The following is a 24,570-nucleotide window of genomic DNA, read 5'->3' as shown; positions in this document are numbered from 1 at the left end:
TCTCTCGTTATAAAATGAACAGTTGAACACATTTTGTTCTCATGCTGTGAAATGCTTGTTCAAAAATAACAGAGTTTTCATTTTTGATCATTCTCTTTCAAATTCCATCATTCACGCTGCTTCTTACTTATATAGCAAAAATGTAATAGTGACTTTCTATTCTAAGCACATAAATAAAATTAATCAGAATAAAAGAAGCCATTACAAAGAAAACTATTTGGTGCAATAAGAATAAAAATTATTGTCTTAGCCATATACAGTCATTAAAAATGCAGTCTATCATTCAAAGTATCCACTTGTACCCAAATTCTTTAAATCAGGCAAAACAATGAGGAACAAGTTCATAAATGTTTGATATATTCAGTGAGCAAATGCAAATAAAATTTTTCGTGCATTGTTATAAATAAGCAAAAAGTAAGGAAAGCAGGGAATTCTCATGAAATAATAAAGATTTCAAGAAATTTTACACCCAAAAATGATAAAATGCATGCCTTCATCTGTTTTGATTTAAAAAATACACAGGTGTCTGCCACTTTGAGGAACATGTCCTCTCACCTCACTTCTGCCTCTCTTCTTTCCCTCCTCTATTGCTACTCATGCTGCACATGCTTTCCTTTTTCCTCCAGCTGTTCCCTCCACAGGGCTCCAGAATTGGCCTTCCGATCAGCAGCAAGAGCTGAACAGCTCAGCAGCCTACTGGCCCCTCTGCATGGGACATTGCCGATACCATTCTCTCCCTGATCTGTTCCTACCCAAAACTCTGTGACCAGACTGCCTAGTTCACAGGCCTTTCTCTTTCTTTCTCCACTCTTCTTCGTAACTGTGGTCATTGACCACTCAATCCTGAGTCCTTTGTCCTTTACAATTTTTTTTCTGCTTATATATGACTCTTAAATCCAGGTAAGCGACCTCTCCTAAACTTTGTCAAACATGTGGCAGGCACTTCATATCTATTGCTGGCTTGCTGGCTGATTGATTGAATGAATGAATGAATGTAAATATTGTGTGAAACCAATAAACAGCTTTATTACACCAGAATAAAAAAAAATTAGTAATTATTGGACAAGTTTTGCCATCCCAGTTTGTATAAGGTATTGTTTATATACACCAAACAATCAATTAAGGGGAACTTTACTATGATGACTACCTCACATTTAATTTTTGGAACAATATTTTAATAGAAAATCTTTCAGCTAAAATATTTCTCCTGTCACATGTACAAATATCTATACCACCAATATGGTGACTTTGGTAAGACTTGGGTCACAGTGTTGAAGGTCAAAAAGGAGACTTAGAGATGCAGATAATTTATTGGATATTGTCTTAATGGAAAATACAGATAGACATCTATCAAGCACTTTTCAAGACCACAATGATCTTTATTTATTAATGGGAAATTGTGGTAAGCTCTCTTTTTTTTGTACAATATTTGAGGAAATTAGATTCTCTGTTGGCCTTCCCAATCCTATTTAGCACGTTCTTCCATGGAAGCAAGACATGTTCATGCTGAATCCGAGGTGGTTCAAACAATGGGCCTTCTGACTTGGTGATGGGAGAGGGAGATGGGAGTGAACAAGAAGAGAAAGTAGTACTTTCTTCTGTGCCACCCCTTCTAGAAGCTTTCCTCAAACTAGATTTAAACTCGAAGTTCTGGCTCTAGAAGGGTTGCCTGGTCTCAAAATGTCTATCAACTCAGGGAAAATGCACAGGCCTCTGTTGCTGGAGAGTTGGCCTTCCCTGGCTACAGCCTTGGTTAACTCACGAGTGGAGCAGACCTCACAGCGTGCTTTCCTCTGTTTCTCCTCCTCCCCCTTTATTTTTGCCACAGGAGCCCCCTTGATAATATGTAATGCGATTCATTCCCTTCTCTTAGGACTTAATGGAGAGCAAATATTTATTCCTGAACCTTATGAAATGTAGGGAGGCACAGTCATCTTTGATGTAACTTTTACTGATCATTTCCTATATTTTGGGAAAATAATTCATTCTCTAACATTGTGTATGTGTGTGTCTCTTTACCAGTCTATAGGTATCAGGATGTATTTAACATCAGGATGTATAAACACTGATCCGCCATCTGTTTCATATTTTTATTCATGAGAGGATAGCTATGTTTGCTGTGCTGCATGTCAATTTTATGTCCTGAGAAACAATTACATTCTGAAGGTGAAAAAGATTAAGAGAATAATTTGATGAAAAAATTGTACTCAAAATAACTATTTGGTATGTGATACAGTTTAGCTCTGTGTCCCCACCACCCAAATCTCATCTCGAATTATAATTCCCATGATCCCCACATGCCAAGGGAGGAACGTGGTGGGAGGTGAATTGGATTATGAGGGTGGCTTCCCCTATGGGTTCTCGTGACAGTGAGTGAATTCTCACAAGATCTGATGGTTTTTAAAGGGGCATGTTTTTCCTGTGCTCTCACTTCACTTCCCTCCTGCCACCTTGTGAAGAAGATGTCTGTTTCCTCTTTGCTTTCTGCCACAATTGTAAGTTTCCTGAGGCCTCTCCAGCCATGTGGAACTGTGAGTCAATTAAACCTCTTTCCTTATATATTACCCAGTCTTGGGTATATCTTTATAGCAGTGTGAAAATGGACTAATACAGTATGAAACAAAAATTTCAGAAGTTCTCACGTTTAAATATTATATATGAAATAAAAATGTTGGTGCATAAAGGAATTATGACAAAACAGTCCTAGTATAGACTACATATAACATATGAATTCCAATATTCAGTAGATATTTCTATGGCTTAGATATTATTCAAATTTAGTAGGTGTTTAAGTAAGGATAAAAGGGGGAAGATAATAAAATAGGAAGAGAAGAAAAAAATGAATAAAATATTGTTAAACATCTAAATGTGCTGAGCACTATTATGTGGACTCCTACCTGCTATCTTATTTAATATTCACAGCCACTACCTACGGGAACACCACCCTCTCTTGAAAAGCAAAGAATCTGAATCTCAGAGACATTAAGTGACTGGGATTAGAGCCCAGGATTTTATACTTTGAGTCACCTTGTTAGACAGGAAGCTTAGTATAAAAACGATGGTATTAACATTAATTTTTCCTGAATAATACACAAACTCATAAATGTAATCTGTATTTATTATCAATAGAAAAAGTATTGACTGATCAGCTGAAGTGCCTGCTACTCTACTAGAAACACTAACTTTATTAACTTCTAAATGTGGATTTAAGAAAGACTAAAAAAGTAATAAGAGAAGCATCATATGTACCAACATATGTAACATATACTGGCATGGACACAAGCCAGCTCAAGTCACATCTGTGTCTCAATGTCCCCCAGTGGTCACAATTGTGCGACACTCTATCTTGTTATGTGAGTGACCTGAGCTGGGCCCATGATACTCTTGGGTCCAGAAGATGTCTGGGGTCACATTGTCCCATGGCAGTGACCTAGGGACTAGTGTCATCAGGTCATGCTGCTGAGGTCCCAAGAGCCATTCTGACTCTGTCTTTCTCACAACTGGGTTAGTCAGTGTGTTGGGGGTTCCCAAAAACACTTTCAGGCTTGATGATTCACTAGAAGGACTCAGAACTCAGAAGTGCTACTGAACTCATGGTTACAGATTATGACAGCAAAAAGATACAGATTATAATCAGCAAAGCAGAAAGATTCATGCAGTGAAGTCCAGAAGAAACGATGCACAGGCTTTCAGAGGTGAGTGATCTTTCCCTTTCCCAGGGGAGTCACATGAGGATGTACTTATTTTTCCCAGCAATGACATGTGACAACCCATGTGAAGTGTTCCCAACCAGGGAAGTTCCCCCAAGTCTTAGTGTCCAGGGTTTTTATTGGGGGGGGGTCTATGACATAGGCAAGCAATATCCATGTGACTGACCTCAGCTACTCAGCTACAGCTCTCTCCCACACCCTCAACCCCAGAAAAAAAAGGTATTAACCCAAATCACACTGTTAACATAAAAAGATCTGATCAAGGTGGTATAGCACAGCCAAGGCCCCAGGACACACAAAAACTGATGTTCACTCTAAATATAGTGTGGCTCAAGGTCTCAGGCATAGAAAACCATGCTATTGGGGCAGAATATTCCGAGGGCTCAGAGGTTGTCTCCCAGAAGCCAGCCAAGGTCCATTCTTAAAGACAGGCCCTTCTGAGGAGCACAGAGTCTGAGCACCGCAGGCCTGCTGAGTTAAGTCTGTCTTACCCAGTTGGCTTTTCCTTCTTTTACTTTGAGACACCTAGTAGCCTTTCAATAGCTCTTTTTTCTTGGTTAAATCATCTAAAATTAATTTTATTTACTTGCAACAAAATGAGGCACAACTGACATGTGTCTAATTTCTTAGTGTGTAAACACTATTCTGAGTGTAACAACTTAAATGTTAGTGTCTCCCCACTTCCACTCACATAAGTGACCAAAAGTAAATTTGTTCTGTAAACCAGAAGTGCATATTTTCAGAAGCACCTAACCTAATTGTATTTTTTTTTTTTTTTTACTAAAATAGTCCTCCTTTATGTGCAGTTTCAATTACCTAGGGTCAACTGTAGTCTAAAAATATTAAACAAAATTCCAGAAGGAAACAATTCATAAGTTTTAAATTGCACACTGTTCTGCATAGTGTGATGAAATCTTTTGTTGTTGTTGTTGTTGTTTGAGATGGAGTCTCGCTCTGTTGCCCAGGCTGGAGTGCAGTGGTGCGATCTTGGCTCACTGCAACCTCCGCCTCCCAGGTTCACGCCATTCTCCTGCCTCAGCCTCCCAAGTAGCTGGGACTACAGGCGCCCGCCACCACACCTGGCTAATTTTTTTGTATTTTTAGTAGAGACGGGGTTTCACTGTGTTAGCCAGGATGGTCTCGATCTCCTGACCTCATGATCCACCCGCCTTGGCCTCCTGAAGTGCTGGCATTATGGGTGTGAGCCACTGTGCCCGGCCATGTGATGAAATCTTACACTGTCCCTGTCTGGGACACGAATCATCCCTTTGCCCAGAGTTTTCATGCTGTCTACTCAACCTGACCCACCTGCTTGTCACTTCATAGTGTCTAGGTTATCACATCTACTGCTGCGGTATCACAGTGCCTGTGTTCAAGTCATCTTTATTTTACTTTACAATGACCACAAAGTGCAAGTGTAGTGATGCTGGTAATTTGGATATGCCGACAAGATGCTTTAAAGTGCTTCCTTTAAGTGAAAAGATGAAAGTTCTCAATAAGAAAATGAAAAAAAAAATCTGAGATTGCTAAAATCCATGGTAAGAATAAATCTTTTATTTGTGAAACTGTAAAAAAGGAAAATTGGCTGTCACACCTTAACAAAAGTTATGGCCAGAGTAAATGATAAGTGCTTAGTTAAAATGGAAAAGGCATTACATTTGTGGGTAGAGGACATGAACAGAAATGTGTTCTAGTGGACAGTGATCAAGTTCTGTACCATCTGTGGCTTCAGGCATCTACTGGGGATTGAGACATCCCTCTTTTGAATGTAGTTTAACTTTTTAATTTTTAAATGTGCTAAAATACACATAATATAAAATTTACCATGTTAGCCATTTTAAGCATACAGTTCAGTAGTGTTAAATATTTCCACATTGTTGTAAAACTGATCTCCACCATTTTAACTTTGCAAAATTGAAAATCTATACCCGTTAAACAACAACTAGCCATTCCCTCTGCCCTTCAGCCCCTGGCAACTACCATTCTATTTTCTTTTCAATGATTTTGACTACTCCAGATACCTCTTATAAGTAGAATTACACAGTATCTGTCATTTCATGACTGGCTTATTTCACTTAGTATTATGTCTTCAAGGTTCATCTGTGTTGTAGCAGGTGTCAGAATTCCATCCTTTTAAATGGCTGAATTATATTTCATCATATGGATATACCACATATTTTTTATCCATTCATCCATCAATGGACACCTGGGTTGTTTCCATTTTCTGGCTATTGTGATTAATGCTACTATGAGCATGAGTATTAATGTCTCCTCAAGACCCTGCTTTCAATTCTTTTGGATATACATCCCGAAGTGGAATTGCTGAACTACATGTTAATTCTATTTTTATTTTATTTTTTTAAGAATTGACATACCGTTTTCCATAGTGACTGCTTTGTGGAAGAATAAAAACCTACTTTGAAATATTACTAGCCTGTCATCACTTTATGAGGTACAAATTTCTACAAACCTTCTGCAATCTTAGAATCCCTATTGACCAATATCATGCAGCTATAAAGTAGATTTTCAGTATTAATAATTTAGTATTTAACAAAGAAAATGATAAAATCACCTGTCTCATGCCAGGACCATCTAGGTCCTCATTTGCCATCATCCATAATCACTTTTAGTCTTCTAGTAAATGCTTTTTCCTCTTGGGAAAAGAGCTCTCAAAACATTTTATCATCAAAAAAAGCTACAACATTATACTTTAAAATACTAAACACATATCCTATGGCTTAATATTTATGATTGCTGGGCACCTTGTGATACCAATAAAACTGAACCAGAAAATGCTTAGAACAGCGCATGCCACAGTTAAGTATTCACTTCAGTCGAGGCACACACAATATTGAGCACAGTCAGCGTTGCTCAACAGGATGAAGAGTCATGACCTGATATAGTGACAAAATTTTCTTCTGCAGAGCATGTAGGGAGGTCCCAATGCAAGAGCTGACTCTCCATGTGCATTCTGTGCACCCTTGAAACCTCTGTGCACAGAACGACCCATAACTTCTAGAACCAGATAAACCACTACTTCTGGTTTATATAAGTTTCAGGTAGGAATTACTTCACAGGCTAAGAGATTGTATATGGAGAAAGATTCCCATCCCAGGGCCAGTCTGGAGTTTTTGCATGCTCTGATGATCATCTTCTGGGTAGAAACAGCAAGTGAAACAACAGCAATATAGAAGAGTGGGAAGGAAAAGAGGCTAACCAGCAGATTTGGAGCAAGTGACCTTCCCAAAGGTTGGCAAAGAACCTTTCACAGTAAAATGTATCAGAATGCCAACATGTCCTTGGGCCAGATCAAGTAAATCATGATTAAAACCACTGACAGTAGTCAAACAAAATTAATGTCCAATAGTTTTTGTCATTTTATTCAGAAAATCTAATTGAATGTTTCCAATATCTTCAAAACAAGATGTAGTAATTTAAAAATTGTACGTGTAATCTGCTTCTCTTTCACTCCCTTTATAACAGCACTATTGTGATCATTTTCCACTTCTGCTTAGCAAAGGTGGGAAGGTCATTCCCATTCTTTTTTATTTCCTGTGACAGATAGCATAATCCTTTCCACTTCCTCGATTATTTAATTCAATTCTGAAAAAATATACCAAAGGCAATAACTGCCCTCCAGCTCAGCTCTAAATCTGCTTGGAAAACTCAGCTCTTAACAATTTTCAGATGAAATAAAGTTTGTTTTACTATATAGTATAAAAGAAGCATATTCTCCAAGTTATTTATTTGGTACAAGTTGGGGTTACCCTTGACTCCTCTCTTTTGCTCACACTCAATATCTGATCCATCAACAAATCTTGTTGGCTTCATTTTCAAAATTCTTCCAGTATCCAACCACCTCTCATCACCTCCACTGCTACTATCTTACTCAAAGTCACCAGTACCTTGGCTGGATGGCTTCGATAACCTCTAACTTATCTGCCTCCTTCTGCTCTTGCTTCTTTTCAGTCTATGTTCAGCAGAAGAGCTTCTTGATCTTTACTGTCTCTCTCCCCCATTATAATAGATATAAACTTCATAATGAAATGGTTATTATTTTTTTTTTCTGTTTTGGTCACTGCTACATTTTCAGCATCTATAATATTCCCTAGCTTATTAAACAGCATTTTAAAATATTTATTGAATAAATGTATGATAAATAAAATATATTTCTGATTGGGCATGGTGGCTTACACCTGTAATCCCAGCATTTTGGGAGGCTGAGATGGGTCAATTATTTGAGGTCAGGAGTTCAGGACCAGCCTGGCCAACATGGTAAAACCTCGTCTTTACTAAAAATACAAAAACTAGCTGGGCATGGTTGTGGGCACCTGTAATCCCAACTACTCAGGAGGCTGAGGCAGGAGAATCACTTGAACTCGGGAGGAGGAAGTTGCAGTGATCCCAGGCCATGCCACTGCACTCCAGCCTGGGCAACAGAGCAAGACTCCATGTCAAAAAAATAAATAAATGAATAAAATAATATATTTCTAAAGAAGGAACTTGGACAAATATTAATATTAGCAAAATGTTTATTAATCTGCATAAACTTTGTGAGATCTAGATCTTTGTTATCCATAAACTAATATATTCTATAAATGAATTAACAAATGCTATTCATTTTGAAATGGGGATTTTCCTTTGCAATGTTTCAATTACATATTTGGAAATAACTAATTCATTAGAATGTTTAGGATTAACAAATTAAAGTGGGTTTATTTTTTTCCCTAGCTTTATTAAGATATAGTTGACAAATAAAAATTGCATTTATTTGTTATACAAGATGATCTTTTGGTATGTGCATACAATGTGAAATGGTTAAATCAAGCTAATTAACATATCCATCATCTCACCTACTTATCGTAGCTTGAGAAAAACAACTAAAAAATTATTTGAGGGGTGAATTACTGCATTTACCTTTTCCTCTTTGCCTCTTTATCTTCCTGTCTGAGCTCATTAATAGTCTCACCAAAGTGTGTACAAGGAAACAGATGGGAGTAAAATTCTATTCAGAACATGTTTCCATGTTATCTTTCAGCACTGCTGGTGGAAAGACAACTAAAGAAGATGAAAGCCACCACTAAAGTGATATTTTATGACTATAAAGATGTCATTTAAATTCACGATTAGCATGGATTTTTGTTTTTTAGAAAAAACACGGAAAATCCAAAATGTTCCTTTTGAAAGACAGCACGCATCTAACTTGGTATTAAAACAAAATGTGCTCTTAATGGAATCTGTTATAGGTTGAATTGTGCCTACTCACCAGAGATATGTTGAAATCTTAACCCCCCAAAATGCTGCAGAATGTGGCCTTATTTGGAAATAGAGTCTTTAGAGAGGTAATCAAGTTAAAAATGAGGTCATTAGCATGGGTCCTAATCCAGTATGACTAGTGTCCTCATACAGTGGGGAAATTTGGACACAGACATGCACAGAGGCAGAGATTGAAACGATGCAGCTACCCAGAGACTTAGAAGGAGCCTGGCCTTCGAGCCTCCAGAACTCTGAGATAACAAATTTCTCCTTTTAAGCCACCCAGTATGTGGTACTTTGTTATGGCAATCCCAGCAATTAATGGGGAACCTAAATAATGTTTTATAAATTTTTTTTTCCTGCAGTTTTTCTAAAAAGTGAGAAGATGCTCGTATCATGCCTGAGTTCATCCCAAAGATAGTATTTAAAATGTTCAGTGCCTTTTGTTGATGGCTCCATAAACTTACGGCTGGCAGAAGGATAAAGGACTGCTCATTGCATATTGGAAAGAAGCTCCATTTGTAGAAACACTAAAACATGGCTATTTGAGATCTATTTTTCCTCAAAGGGCTTAGTGACAAGCAATCTATTTGTCTCACAGTCAAATACCATAAAGATTGAATCAAGGGTGTTTAAATAAAAATATAACATTCCATTCTATTTGATAAAATGAGAGAATATATGAAACTGCAAGCATTTGATAATAGAAAAAGTCAATATAAATATCAAGATTGCTTATATATGTCTAATTTAAAAATCTAACTTTTTACAAAGGGTTGTTTAAGATTGTACCATTTGGGTGGCTGAAGTACTAAATAACTACAACAGTCTATGAATCTTATATAAAACGTAGGAATTTTTTAAAGATAAATTTTAAAATGTGAAAGAAGCATTTTTAACTGTCAAATTTTAAATATATTCATCATAACATAACTTCTTTGCCTATGCAAGGACTATGCTGTTAGGCCTAAGACATCTGTGGTCATTAGGTGAGAATTCCTTCAAATTCAAGTCCATGCCACCTCTGTCTTCGTCTCTCTGCCTATCCCAAAGTTAGGCACAGCCACACCCACTTTCCTATTCCCAATGCTAGTCTCAGAGAAGGGGAGATATCTCTGCTCTGGAACAAACCTACACCCTCCACCTCTGCTCTTGATTTCTTCTCTCATTCTACCTCCTCGGGAGCCTCGTTCCTTCAGAATTCCATGCCTTGCCTTCTTTTTCAGCCTCTCCTTCTCTACAAGCTTTTGCTCATTCCCTTCTGTACAGATGTAGGCTCAAGATCACCCTTTTTTAAAACTTTTACCAAATCCAATGTTCTGCACCAGCTAATACTCTATCTCATGAACATGTAATATATATTAAGTGTACTAACATCCTTACCTCTCATTTACTCATCTGCTCACTAGAATCTAGTTTCTACTATAACATGGCCACTCCCAGTGGTAGCCAATGACTTCCAAACTGCCAAATCGAATAGTTCACCTTTACCGACTAATTTCTCCTTCTAAACTGAATTTCCTAGCTTTTCCCCCAAGCCTCTTGTATTCCCTATATCTGTGAATAATCTTAATCATTTGCTCAAGTCAGAAATCTACAAGTCCTTCTTGATTCCTTCCCCTCCAAGATTCCAATTAATTACTCAGTTCTATCAAGTCCACTCCTAAACACCTTTTCATTCTATACACTTTTCTCCATTTCTCCACCACTACTTTAGTCCAAGCTGCCCTCACCTCTCATCTGACTTACTGCAAGTTCACTCCGTCTTCAGTCTTTCTTGTTCCTGCTCTAATTCAGGAGAGAGAGATATATATATTCAGGGTCAGAATGATCACTTTATTCTCCTGCCTAACATTCTTTCATGTCTTCCACTGCCCATAACACAATGTCCAAACTATTGTAATGACTGGCCTTTGACCAGTTCTCAGTTTTCTCTGTTGCCACCCTGTTCTTGGTGATATGTTTTGGCTGTGTCCCCACCCAAATCTCATCTTGAATTGTAGTTCCCATAATCCTCACATGTCATGGGAGGGTCCCGATGAGAGGTAACTGAATCATGAGGGAGATTACCCTCATGCTGTTCTTGCGATAGTGAGTGAGTTCTCATGAGATCTGATAGTTTTATAAGGGGCTTTTCCCCTTTTGCTTGGCACGTCTCCTTCCTGCTACCACGTGAAGAAGGACACATTTGCTTCCGCTTCTGCCATGATTGTAAGTTTCCTGAGGCCTCCCCGGACATTTGGAATTGTCAGTCAATTCAACCTTTTTCCTTTATAAATCACCCAGTCTCACGTATGTCCTTATAGCAGCATGAGGACAGACTGTTACACCTGGAATCTACACTTTCAGATATTCTGAACTGCTTTCCTTCCTTTTCCTGTACCATGCTTTCTACCTCTCCACTTTTGAAAGCATTCATTCCTTTACCTACCCAACTCCAGGACCTTTCTCAGGCCCAGCTTAAATGTTTTCTCCTCTGAAAGTCTCTTGATGCCCTTCTTCAGATTACCTGTGTGGCTGGCTGTGCTTGTCACGTGTTCACTTGTCACCCTGCATGTCCCCTGTCATAAACTCACCACACACACTTCTTTGTGATTGTTTTTCTCCTCTGCTAGATAATCAGTACCATGATGGCACAGTCTGTATCTGCCTTTGTTCATCACTGTATCCACAGTCACTAGCACATAACAGGTGTTTAGTAAGTATTTACTGAATGAATAACTAAATAAATAAATGAAGCATGGGAGGATAACACAATGATCAGTCCCTGTTAAGGACTGAATGTTTGTGTCCCCCCAAAATTTACATGTTGAAACTTTAACTCTCAGTGCAATGATCTTTGTAGGTGGGGTCTTTGGGAGGTAATTAGGTTTAGATGAGGTCATGAGGTTGGGCTCCCCACAATAGGATTTATCAGTGTCCTTATAGGAAGAAGAAGACACAGAAAGAAGGCCGCCATCCATCTGCAACCCAGGAAGACAGCCCTCACCAAGAACTGAATCTGCTGGCACCTTGATCCTGGACTTTCAGCCTCCAGAAGTGTGAGAAACAAATGTTTGCTGTTTAAGCCATCCAGTCTATGGTATTTCATTAAAGCAGCCCGGGCTGACCGACAGTGTCCATGCTTAGGAGTCATAGGATTGAAATCTGTCTTTGTCCTTTACTTGCTATGTGACTATGAGCTTATTAATTAATTCTAAGCTTCTGGTTCATAATCTATAAAATAATAAAAATAATGCATTTTCTTGTGTGAGGATTAAATACATAAGAGATAAAGTTGCTAAGGCACTGTAATTGGCACATGGTAAGAATTTAGGAACATGTTTTATCAATAAGTGCTGATAAGCTAAATGTGAGTCAGAAACTTAACTTTGAAAAACGATCACTAAAAATCAATATTGGGCTAATTTAATAAAATACCCCACCTTCTTTCATTAGCAGAGCTAACAGAATAGAAAGATACTGGTTTCTTCTTGAAAAGTGAGAAAATTACAGGTTTCATATCTAACAATGGAGCCCCATTCCTGAAAGAAATTATCAGGTGTATGAAATAACGACAACCCACCAATTCTTAATGTTATATCAACAATTTGTGATTTGCAATGTTTTACATAATTGGAGAAGCATTAAGACTTCAATTTGATAATAAACATCAAAAAAGAACGATAATTATACCCACAAGCTTTAATGATCTAACATTTGTGTAGTAAAAATAGAATAAAAACACAAACACAGAAAATCCTTAGGATTTTTCTTGCTTATAACAAGATTTTTGTTTTAAGAAAAGCATATTTTTACTTATAATAATAAATGTAAAAAAGAAAAAATAATAAAAGCATATTTTAAAAAAACAGATTGCAATCTTATTTGCACACTATTTCTTCATACTGCTGTCATAATATTTACGAAGAGTTGTTACACTAGAAAAAATGTCATCAGTAAAATACTTTTATTTAATTATAAGTCAAAAGTTTATTAATTTGCAACTGAGCAAAGCAATCAAGCACAAAAGTAAAGTTTCCTATTAAAAAGCGCCCCTAAATTTATCTTCATAAGCATCTTCTGAACAGCTCCCAATGCTCCCAAGATTGAAGAATTTTAGGAGAGAAGGATCAACTTCCTTTCTTCTCAACTAAACACCTCAGTTCTTAAACCTGCCACTACCTATTATTAAAGCTATATTTGGAAATGGTAAATTTAACTTATAAATGGTTTGGTTGTCAGTTTATCTGAAAACATTCCAAAGCATACAGCTTTGTATACCAGGATTACCATGCAAGGAAACATCAAATATGAAAGGGGAAACAAGTTCATCATTGCTATAATTCCAGGGTTGGGTTCCAACCCCTAACTGTTAAAAACTTTGAAGGATGTTTTAATAGTGCAAGGAAATGGGGATTCTTAGAACATCTTAGAATATATTAAAATCGGCCGGGCGCGGTGGCTCAAGCCTGTAATCCTAGCATTTTGGGAGGCCGAGACAGGCAGATCAGGAGGTTAGGAGATCGAGACCATCCTGGCTAACATGGTGAAACCCCGTCTCTACTAAAAAATACAAAATCTAGCCAGGCGAGGTGGCGGGCGCCTGTAGTCCCAGCTACTCGGGAGGCTGAGGCAGGAGAATGGCGTAAACCCGGGAGGCGAAGCTTGCAGTGAGCTGAGATCCAGCCACTGCACTCCAGCCTGGGCAACAGAGCCAGACTCCGTCTCAAAAAAAAAAAGAAAGAAAGAAAGAAAGAAAGAATATATTAAAATCATAATTGTGCATAGCTGTTGACTACCCACTTCTAGAAGTTTATCCTAAGAAGAAAATATCATACAAGTGTTCAAACAATGTATGCTCAGGAATTTCACTGTAGTATTTTATATAATATGAAACAACTGAAAACCACCTAAATAACCCTCAACAGGCAACTAGCTAACTCATCACAGATAAACATGACCAAGTTTATTTAGCCATTACAATAATTACATATTTCTATCTATTGTCATGGATTGACCTGTTGGGTGAAATAGATGCTCCAAAACAATATCCTATAAAACCACTTTATATGAAACTGTGTGTAGAATACAGTTGACCAATATCTTAATGATGACTGTATCTGGATTATGTGATTTAAGATTACTTTTACTTTCTTTACACTTTCTAAAAGTTTCGTTATTAACATTATTTTCAATTAGGTAACCTCTTTACACTATGAAAAAATAATAACTCTTTTCATTTTGGAAAAATTAAAAAAACAACTTTTCCCCAATTGATGACAATTCTGTAGTACAAATAGCGGCCAGGTGTGACCAACTGAGACTTTAAAAAATAAGCCCCAAAGTCATCAGTCCTATGTATCCACTGCCTTTTTACAGAGCAGATTGTGGGGCAACTACTGGGCCAAATTCCCTTCTCATCAAGTGGCTTTGGGAAAGAAAGCATAGGAGAGATGACCCTGGTTTATCCTGTATCTAGACAGGTCACTCTAGGCTGTTCTCATGGCTGGATTGCGAACTTCTCGAGGCCTGGGAAAGTGTTTTACTAATTTTTTCCTGTCTTCAAAGGCTAGCACAGACACAAAGTAAGCAGTGAATCTGTAGAATGGGACTAAAATAAACTGTCATGCTTTGTTTGCTTCTGCACTATCAAAATGGCTTTGGGGAAGCCCCTGATCAAAACCTGCCTATAGGGTTTTGCTTTACATACTACAGGCACCACTCTCAGCAAAAGTGAGAATAAAGAATTGGAAGATAAAATTGCTTTATCATCTAATTCATTTAACCAATTATTGTCTTGAAGGGAGAGTCCACATAACTTCAACTACATAATCCTATAGACTACTCCTTTAAAAATTATCAGCAAATCCTCTAACTGAATTCAGACACAACTGTCCCATCATCTGAATTTATTTTTACAAATATGATGTCTCTTGGTTTGCTTATTTTTTCATCAGCAGTACAAGAGATCAATTTTAATATACTGTATCAAGATTAAGCTTTATTTTATATTAGTATTTATGTTCAAAGACATTACAATATATAGACATATAGTCACCTAGTATCATTGAATGACAGTGGGGATAATACTAGAATGATTTTAGCCTTTTCGTATCCTATTACCATGGTTACTTTTTTAAATCAAAGCCCCAGAGATGAGAGATACTATCATAATCTCTTTAGAAAAAACCTTTTGCTTAGCACAGATCACTTACAACTTCTTTGTGTTCCAAATAGGAACAAACACACACAAACAAAAATCCAGCACAAATTCTCCTTTTGATATGACACACACATTAGTATTAGAAAAAATAATTGAATGAAATAGTTTCTCAAGATTCACAGAACTGACATGAAGTAACTGCTCTTCACTCTAGCTATAAGTTCACTTCTTCCCAGAAGCAATGCTAGCAAATTCCACTCTTAGGTAACAGCTAGACCAACCAGTAAGATTGCCAGTATCATTATTTGCAACAGTGACAACGGGGACACAAGCATTTTGTTATACTGGACATTTAATGATTTACTGGCTCAACCTAAGTAAACTCGTAATGCTGGGTAGTTTCCTTTACCTTGGCCAGATGAGAGTTGATCCATTTTGTGAAAGTTCGTTTTTGTACTATCTCTTGCTCATCTAGAAGGAAAAAGAAATCTGGTTAAATAATGTAATATTTCATGAAGTTGTATAATGAGAAAAAGTCCTAGTTATACAAATCTGGAAGGAATTGTGAAATAGTTTTCTCATTCATTTTACCAATTATTGTCTTGAAGGGGAAAGTCAACAAAAGTCGACCTGTATAATCATATAGACTATTCCTTTTAAAATTATCTGCAAATGCTTTAAAATTTGCCATATGTTAGCACTATGTTTACCTTCGTCCACTTATTTAAAATTCATATACTTCAACAAACCTGTTAAAAATAAAAATTCACCAAGACCACTAAGTGCTGAGTTTTATGCTAACTGCAAAGGAATACAGAGGGCTGAATAGGGGAAGGTCTCTGCTATAAAATATCTAGAGGTGGAAATGGACAAGCAAGGGCTATGAATAGCAGAGGGTTACAGAGTAATGCAATAAGATAGAGCCGTATACATGAAGCACTAAAGGAACTTCACCCAGATGGGAGTGTGGTGACTACACCCTAGAGTGACCTCCAAAAATTCCCACCACATGGAGTCCCCATTTTTATGCTGGCAGAATGTGGGCAGAACCTGTGACCTGTGTCTAGCCAATAGGATATGACAACGGTGATGAGATGCCACACTTGTGATCATGTTACTTTATGATACTCCAGCTTAGCTGACTGGAATGAGAGATTCTCCTGCTGGCCTAGAAGAAGCAACCAGCCAGGTTGTGAAGTTCCTTTGGAAAGGCTCAATGGCAAGGAACTTGAGGTTCTCTTCAGGAGTGAAGTGCAATCTCACTGAACAGCAAGCAAGGCACCAGGCCCTTGTCAAACAGTCACAGGGAATGAATTCTACTAACATGGTGACAGAGCCCAAAAGTGGGTTCTTCCATAGTTGAGCCTCCAGATAAGAATGAAATCCATCTGATGCCTTAGTTATAGCCTTGCAAGACCCTGAACAGATAATGCAGCTAAGCTTTGCATGGACTCCTGACATGCAAACATTTGCAGATAATAAATGATTGTTGCTTTAAACTTCAAGGTTTGTGGTACTTTGTTAGGTAACAAGAGGAAACTAATATAGAAAGGGAAAGAGGTAGGGTTTGTGAAGGCTTTAATTAGAGGTTTGAAGAGATAAAAATGATGTTGGTAGTTTGACAGGAACAGCATTGAATATGTAGATTGCTTTGGGCAATACGGCTATTTTCACAATATTGATTCTTCTCATCCATAAGCATGGGTTGCTTTTCCATTTGTTTGTATCATCTATGATTTCTTTCAGCAGTGTTTTATGGTTCTTCTGGCAGAGATCTTTCATCTCTTTAGTGTATTCCAAGGTATTTTATTGTGTGTGACTATTGTACATGGGGTTGCATCCTTGATTTTGCTCTCAAGTTATAAGTTGTTGGTGTATAGAAATGCCACCAAATGTTGTACATTGATTTTGTATCCTGGGAGGGGGATGTGGGTTGAAAAACTATCTATTGGGTAATATGCTCACTAACCAGGTGACAAGATCATTCATACACAAAACTCAGCGACACACAATTTAGTCATGTAACAAACCTGCACATGTAATCACTGCACATAAAATAAAGCTAAAAAAAAAAGAGATAAAAGCCACAGAGAAGTGGTTTAATACCTTCAAAAGAAGAAGTGAATTTTATCCACCCTACCAGCATGTCAGCTGTTAACAAACTAGTAAACACTATGTTGTGGGGGGCATAAACAAGAAATAATTTCAATCCCTCGCCTTTGAGGGATGATACTCAAATCTCTGTCTTTGTCTCTGACCTTGTCTGTGCTTCAGCCCAGACCATTTGCTTGTCTACTAGAATGTAAAGCCCAGGAGGACAGCAACTTGGTTCCCAATGCCTACAAGTACAACCAATAAGAATGAATGAGTGAAGAAAATAAATACAAAACCTTTTAATTTGGAGAAATTTTGAATCTATCTATAAAACTGACAGAATCCATTACCTCTAATATATTTTAACATGCTCTTTAATTTTCAAGTGTATATAAAAAACAAATCAGTATAAAAATAAGTAGCATTTCCTGTATACCAGGCACTGACATTTAGATAAATCAATCACTTTATATTTTAATTATCATTTATCATATATTACATATAATATGATATATATACTAATCCATTAATTCTTGTCACAGATCTATGAGCGGGAACTATTATAATGCACATTTTACATACAAAGCTGTCAAGACACTGAACTACTAAGGTCATCCAGTGGCAGAGCCATGCTGTAGACTTCAGAAATCTAGTAGTACACTCTGCCATTATACTGTCACTCAAGGGTAGCATAAAAATTACCACATTCATCTATCAAATTTTAATCTCATGAAAATTATAAATTTATAGTTCAAATTTTTTATCCTGAGAAACTTTAGGTTGTATAAATAAAGTTAGGTAGCAGCAAAATGATCTTAACTAATCAAGGTAGGTTTGATGGAATTTGGAACTTTATAATGCATAAAATCCAATTCAAAATCTAAAATAAACACAGATTATATGTAAATTGTTTATACTCAACTTGAGATTATATTCTTTTATAAACATCACAAAATACCACTGCTTAAAAATGTCAATATAAATTGGTATAATATGTTAATGTATACTGTCATAAAATTAAATATATAATCTGATGATATATTACTTCTTAATATAAATTGTTATATTTTCACTATTATAACCTTTAATGAAATAACAATACTATTGTAACAATTTCCTCTGATGGTAAATCTCTGAGTTTATAGTTAGACTTCAGCTAACTGGCCTTTTTTCAGAATCCTCAAATTATCTTTTTTTGTAGCACAGCGTATATTTAAATGTCAAATTCTTTACGTGTTTCCTTTTTTACTATGGTTGCAAAAACAGATTTTACAAGGTCCTACAATTCACTTTTTGTATTATCAGACTTCGCTGAATTCTAAGTAAATATTTTTCTGATTTTACTTACTATTTTCCTAAAAGAAAAAAATTTTTTAATTATTCAGCAAACCCTCATTTTTTATGTAAAACTTGAAAAACTTACTCCCAAGATTTGGTAGTTAAACCTGATACCAAGAACATAAAATGTTTAATTTGTGGAAGTAACAGAAACACGCAACGAATGTCTATCAACTTGTGTTAAAAGTTTAACGAGCAATAACATTTCCTTTTAGTGCTGTTGACAAGGAACAAAATGAACCTTCATGACGAGGTCTATGAAGTTCTTAAGTACCGTCATGCACTGCATAATGATTTTTCGGCCAATGACAAACCTCATACATGACAGTAATGCCATAAGATTATAAACACAACTGAAAAATTCCAGTTGTCTAGTGACCTCCTCCCACTATTGCCTTTTCTATACTTAGGTAACCCATTGCCTTTTCTATATTTAAACATGTTCAGATACACAAAATACTTACCATGTGCTACAATTGCTTACAATATTCAGTACAGTCACATGCCATACAAGTTTGTAGCCTAGGAGTAACAGGCTATATCATGTAGCCTAGATGTGTAATAGTCTATACTCTCTAGGTTTGTGCAAGTACACTCTACAGTGTTCCCACAACAATGAATTCACCTAGAAGACAAATTTCTCAGAATATAACTCCATCATTAAGCTACACATGACTTTATATATGTCATTATATTTAAGAAAACAGTTTAAATATATTTAACAAGTAACAACTTTATTAACAATGTTTCTGTCTACAACTTTTCTACTTGAGAAGAGTTATGAGAATTTAGACCAATAGCAAAGGCATCATAAAATGGATGACATGACAGCAGCATCAGGGTAGAGGAGAGGTGGGGCTGGGGAAGCCACACTATAGTGTGGGTGCTATACAGCTGTAATAGGCTCTGATTTAAGACCAGTTTTTGGTGTGGGTGATTATTACTGAGTAGAATTGGTTCAAATTCTCCTTCTCTCCTATAACCTAAATCGTAATAGGTTCCTAAAGGCCAGATTGTGTAACATTAAAAGCAACAACCACAAACGAGTTCCAAAAACTCTCTGGGTCCTTCATCCTTGAGGCTCGCGTTGCTTTCCCTATTTCAAAAGCAGCTAGTCCTACAGACCTCAGGAGCTGGAGTCTGCTGAGGCTATATAAACACCTAGCTCTGGGTAATATCATAAGGTAATATCCCTCTGTAGAAATGAGTAAAAAAATAAAGGGTTCTGGCTGAGATATTCAATTTCTGTATTTCTTTGCCCATTTTTAGATATTTTCTCAGTGTTTTGCCATTTCAGGGCAAGATCATGACACACAACAAATGCACAAATGAGGCCCAATTTAGCAACTGTGATTCCATATGACTAATAAGAAATGATCACAGCTGATGACAGTTCATGATTTTCTTCCTGATGAGTCATACTAATAGTCACCTGTGGGTACTACGCAATTGTGGTTTACTCCAGGTGACTTAAACATGTACCTGGAAGCCCAGCGATCATAATAAAAGGTGGCTTGGGTTATTGTGCAGCCGTTGCAATCAATCACAAATAATATACTGTCTAGAAACATATTAAATATACTTTTAATTTTACCATACACAACAAATTTACCAAATTTGTGATGTGAAACTGTGTCACAGGGTCTTATGACCACTAACTTTTAAATAGATTTACTAAATTACAAAAGTATTAAAATAAATGACAATATCCACTTAACGGATGGTATGTTTAAAATTCAGATAGTAAATGAAATTAGTATATTTTAATATATTGAATACATTCTTCCATAATAATTTATTTCTGAGAGATATAGCATTTCACATATCAGTATGTACATAATAATGCATAAGGTATTTGCATCAGAATCATAAACTATCATAAAGAGCAAAATAGTAAATTTCTAGAAGTATCCATCTGTAATTAATATCACATTTATATATATATATACTAGGAAGAGTCCGGGTGCTGTGGCTCATGCCTGTAATCCCAGCACTTTGGGAGGCCCAGGCAGGAAGATCACTTGAGATGAAGAGTTTGAGACTAGCCTGGCCAACATGGTGAAACTCTGTCTCTATGAATAACACAAAAATTAGCCAGACATGGTGGTGGGCACCTGTAATCCCAGCTACATGAGAGGCTAAGGTAGGAGAATCACTTGAACCTGGGAGGCAGAGGTTGCAGTGAGCCGAGATCATGCCACTGCACTCCAGCCTGGGAGACAGAGTGAAACTGTGTCTCAAAAGTTAATTAATTAACTAATACTAAGAAGAAAGAAATGCTGTTTATGTAAATATATATAGGTAAGCATGAAATTGCAATCTCTGGCAAAAATAAATAAATAAATAAATAAATGGTACCATGCATTGATACATTTACAGGAAATTGCAGTAGGTTATGACAAACTTTTTGGGGTTTTCTTTTTGCAGATTATTATGCCTGATAGGTTGCTTTAATGATAATGATAGCTTAAATAAATGTCTTAAGGATTTAAATTATCTAAAAATATAAATGTAAATGTTAATTTAAAACAAATCACACATTTAAAATCATATCATTCCTGGTAGTATCTAATAAAGATTTTTCATCATTTTTGATGCAGGCAAATACACCTCAATAAAATATTGGAATGAAATTGAAAAAACAGACAAATGCAGATTGAATTTCTTCCCACAACCAAATGATGTGACTACAAAGGGGGAACACAACAGCAAAGGCATGGAGTGACAAGGTAATGATTATTAATTACCAGCCACAGTCAAATGACTTGATTTGGGATCACAATTATACGGATTGCATATCTACAGTTGCTAAAATCAACGCTAACTTTATTATATATGGGTAGGGACTAAAGTATATTGAATAGTCCAACACAATAAAATGAACAATTTACAGGTGCATATAACTACTCAATGTTAAAATTTTAAAATTGAGTATATGAATGAAAAACATTTACAGGACCAGGCGGATTTCCAAATACGACCAGAAATCCTTCCCATTTTGATTAGCACATCCTTTGCAATGTGATCTTATTGCCCCTTCTCTTAGGATGTGGTCTCACTTCCCCAGACCTTGAGTCTGGGCTGGCATTGAGATCTGCATTGATCAATAATATGAAAGCAGTGATTTTAAGTGACATCTGAGGTTAGGCCTTAAGAGGACTTGAGATTCCACTTTGGCTATACTGGAATTCAACTCTGCTCTGAGACCTCTACACAAGGAAGCTGCTCTAAGATCCTCGTGAATAAGAAGTCACTTGGAGGATAGATTCTAAACCTTAAGAATAAGTAATAAAAGTACAAATTGGTGTGATGAAGGTATATTCCTATTTTGGGAGATTGGGAGGCTTTACTTATTTTTTTAAAACTCTATTGAGGTAAAGGGTTAAGCTGTAACATACTTCTTTGATGTCCTCACCCTTTTTGGCTCTGTTTTATTATAGCCCCTGATTTGTTGGTTATGCTAATATTTGTAGAAAGAGGTCTTGTATTTGCTGCATCATAATGACATTTGTACTACTTTGGCTGGTTTAAGTACAAATGAATGAAACAACCATTTCTCCTTTAGTTGACTTTACCCTGATTTCACCTAGTGTTTCAATGAGTAAAAATACAGCTAAAAAAAAAAAAAAAAAAAAAAAAAGAAAAAGAAGTCACTTGGAGGAGAACTAAGGTACCTCAGATGGCAGCCAGCAACAGCTGCCTGACTCATGAGTGAGCCGCTCTGGACCTGCCAGTCCAACTGATTCCCCAGAGCTGCATGCAGCCATGTGAATGGGCCCAGGCACAGCTGGCAGAAGGAACATTCAGCTCACTCACATAAACATGAGAAATCCTAAACTGTTGTTGCTCCATGCCACTAAGATTTGGTGGTGGTTTGTTGCACAGGAAAGGCTAACCAAAACAGAAATTGCTACTGGGAGTGTGCTGTTGCTCTAACAAAAATTTAAGTAAGACATACGGCGTTGGCCTTGGGACCAAATAGGGGAAGGAGAGTGGAAGGACACAAAGAGCCTATTAGTGGAAGCTGATTGAGCAGTGAGGGAACCGCCACTGGAAATTGGAGAAAGAGCCATACGTATTTTGTATATTATATATTCTGTCACCTGCAGTAACTTGAACTCATGATTCTGGCTAGGGAGATTTCCTTGCAGAATGGTGACAGTGTCCATTGGCTTCTTTTAGCTACACTTTATAAGGTGCTGGAAGAGACAGAAATGAGCTGTTTCATTTGCAGGTACAAGGCAGAGGAAACACAGAGGCCTAGGATATGATGAATTGAAAAATAAGATGTTTTGTTATTCCTAGTCTTTCCAAAAAAAAAAAAATGCAAAGTAAGAAAAAGCTTCTGGGTAAGAGCAAATCAAAGAGCAAATCTATTGTTAAAAACTCAGGAAGAGTTTGACTTGTTTAGCATATAAATGATATCACAGAGTACCTTTCATTCTGTATCTCACTTATTTAATTTAGCATAATGTCCTTCAGGTTCATCCACATCATTGCAAATGGTAGGATTTCCTTATTTTTTATGGAGGAATAATATTCAATTGTACGTGTGTGTCACATTCTCTTTATTTATCTGTCATAGATGTGTTAATTAACTTGATTTTGGTAATCATTTCACAATTTATATGTACATCAAACCATCACACTATACAACTTAAATATATATAAGTTGTATTCGTCGATTATACCTCAATAAGCCTCGGGAAAAAGAGAGCATTTGGAAAGATTTAAGGTGGCGCCCAGTTTGACCTTCCCAACTAGACAAACCAGCTTCTAAGCATCTTAAGGAGCACTGCCCACAGCAGCCTCATCTGTGTCCAATATTTGTTCAAAGTTGAGATTTTTCAAGTTGAGATATGTGGAGTTTAAACAAGTCAAACACTTTCTGAGTTTCCAACAACAGTCATACCTTTGAGTTACTGTTACCCTGAAGCTTTTTCTTACTTTGCAAATCTTTTTTTGCAAAGTTGAGTGCACAGAACGCACTACAGACAAGTTTTTAGGAAGCCACAGCTTTCACTGAAGGGACAGTACCATTCCGAATGAACAGGAGACTGGAACCACAACTTTGTGTGGCTAGGAAGAAGGCTAAGGAAACTATCAGTCACAATCCCGAGCTATTTCTTACCAAGATAACAAGGAACATGCCTTGCCCCTGGATGAAAGGAACTGGCCACATGCGGCTCACTGGATTTCAGAATGGCTGGACCACAATTGCTCCCTCTGTTCAATTCTCTCGCCCCTTGGACAGAAGCATCTATTGCAGTGACCGCATTCCTGCCACATCACTCCATGTTGAAGAAGTGGGGAGTGGGTAACTTCTCTTTTTAGTTTACGGGTCTATGGATTGAGAGAAATTTCACCTGAGGAACCTCATCTCTATCTGGACAAGATGCAAACAATGCAACACAGGACTTAGAGCTTGATGCCAAACCGAAGGCTACAGGAGATTTTGATACCTTGAGAGTGGATGAATGTATTTTCCATGCAGGAAGAAAACAAACAGTAGCAACCAGAGGACAGATTTTAAATTATGGCCACAAAATCCTCTGGTCCAACTATGTATCCTTTGTATGATGACTTTGTCCTTCCTCCCATCCAGGGGTAGAATCAATTTCCCTTCCCCCTGAATCTGAACTCGTACGGTACTTGTTTAATTAATAATGCAGCAGAAATGACTTTATGTCATCTGATCTAGGCCTTAAGAGGTCGTAAAGTTTCTGTTTTAGCTGTCCTGGATCTGCATCCTAAAACCCCTGTGCAAAGAAAGCAGTTTATATTAGAAAATGTTTCCATCTGTGCAAGAATTCAGATGTCCCATTTGTTAGCTAGAACTAACCACCAGGCACGAACTAATCACCTTGGATCTTCAAGCTCAGTCAGCCCTGCAGGTGAACTCAGTCACAGGTGAACCCAAGGGAAGTCAACAAACTGAGGCCTGAGACTTCAAGGCTGATGCTTCTGATACCTCCTCTCTCCCACATCCATACATACTTGATACAAATTCCTTGTGGAAAGAAAGCA

General features: G+C 37.0%; 1 protein-coding gene across 17 annotated transcripts in view; it reads right to left on the bottom strand.

The window, feature by feature from the left end:
- Nucleotides 1-24,570, bottom strand: part of SYNE1 (spectrin repeat containing nuclear envelope protein 1) — a 530,910-nt gene that overhangs the window by 418,054 nt on the left and 88,286 nt on the right. For all 17 annotated transcript variants that reach the window (XM_050786838.1, XM_050786854.1, XM_050786847.1 and 14 more), the window contains one exon: nucleotides 15,521-15,582. In XM_050786838.1, coding sequence (XP_050642795.1) covers nucleotides 15,521-15,582 — 62 coding nt within the window. The remainder of the gene's footprint in view (nucleotides 1-15,520; nucleotides 15,583-24,570) is intronic.

This window comes from Macaca thibetana, chromosome 4, assembly GCF_024542745.1.
Source record: "Macaca thibetana thibetana isolate TM-01 chromosome 4, ASM2454274v1, whole genome shotgun sequence".
Lineage (NCBI taxonomy): Eukaryota > Metazoa > Chordata > Mammalia > Primates > Cercopithecidae > Macaca > Macaca thibetana.
The sequence above is the reverse complement of the archived record's forward strand: the minus strand, read 5'-3'. Positions and strand labels throughout refer to the sequence as shown.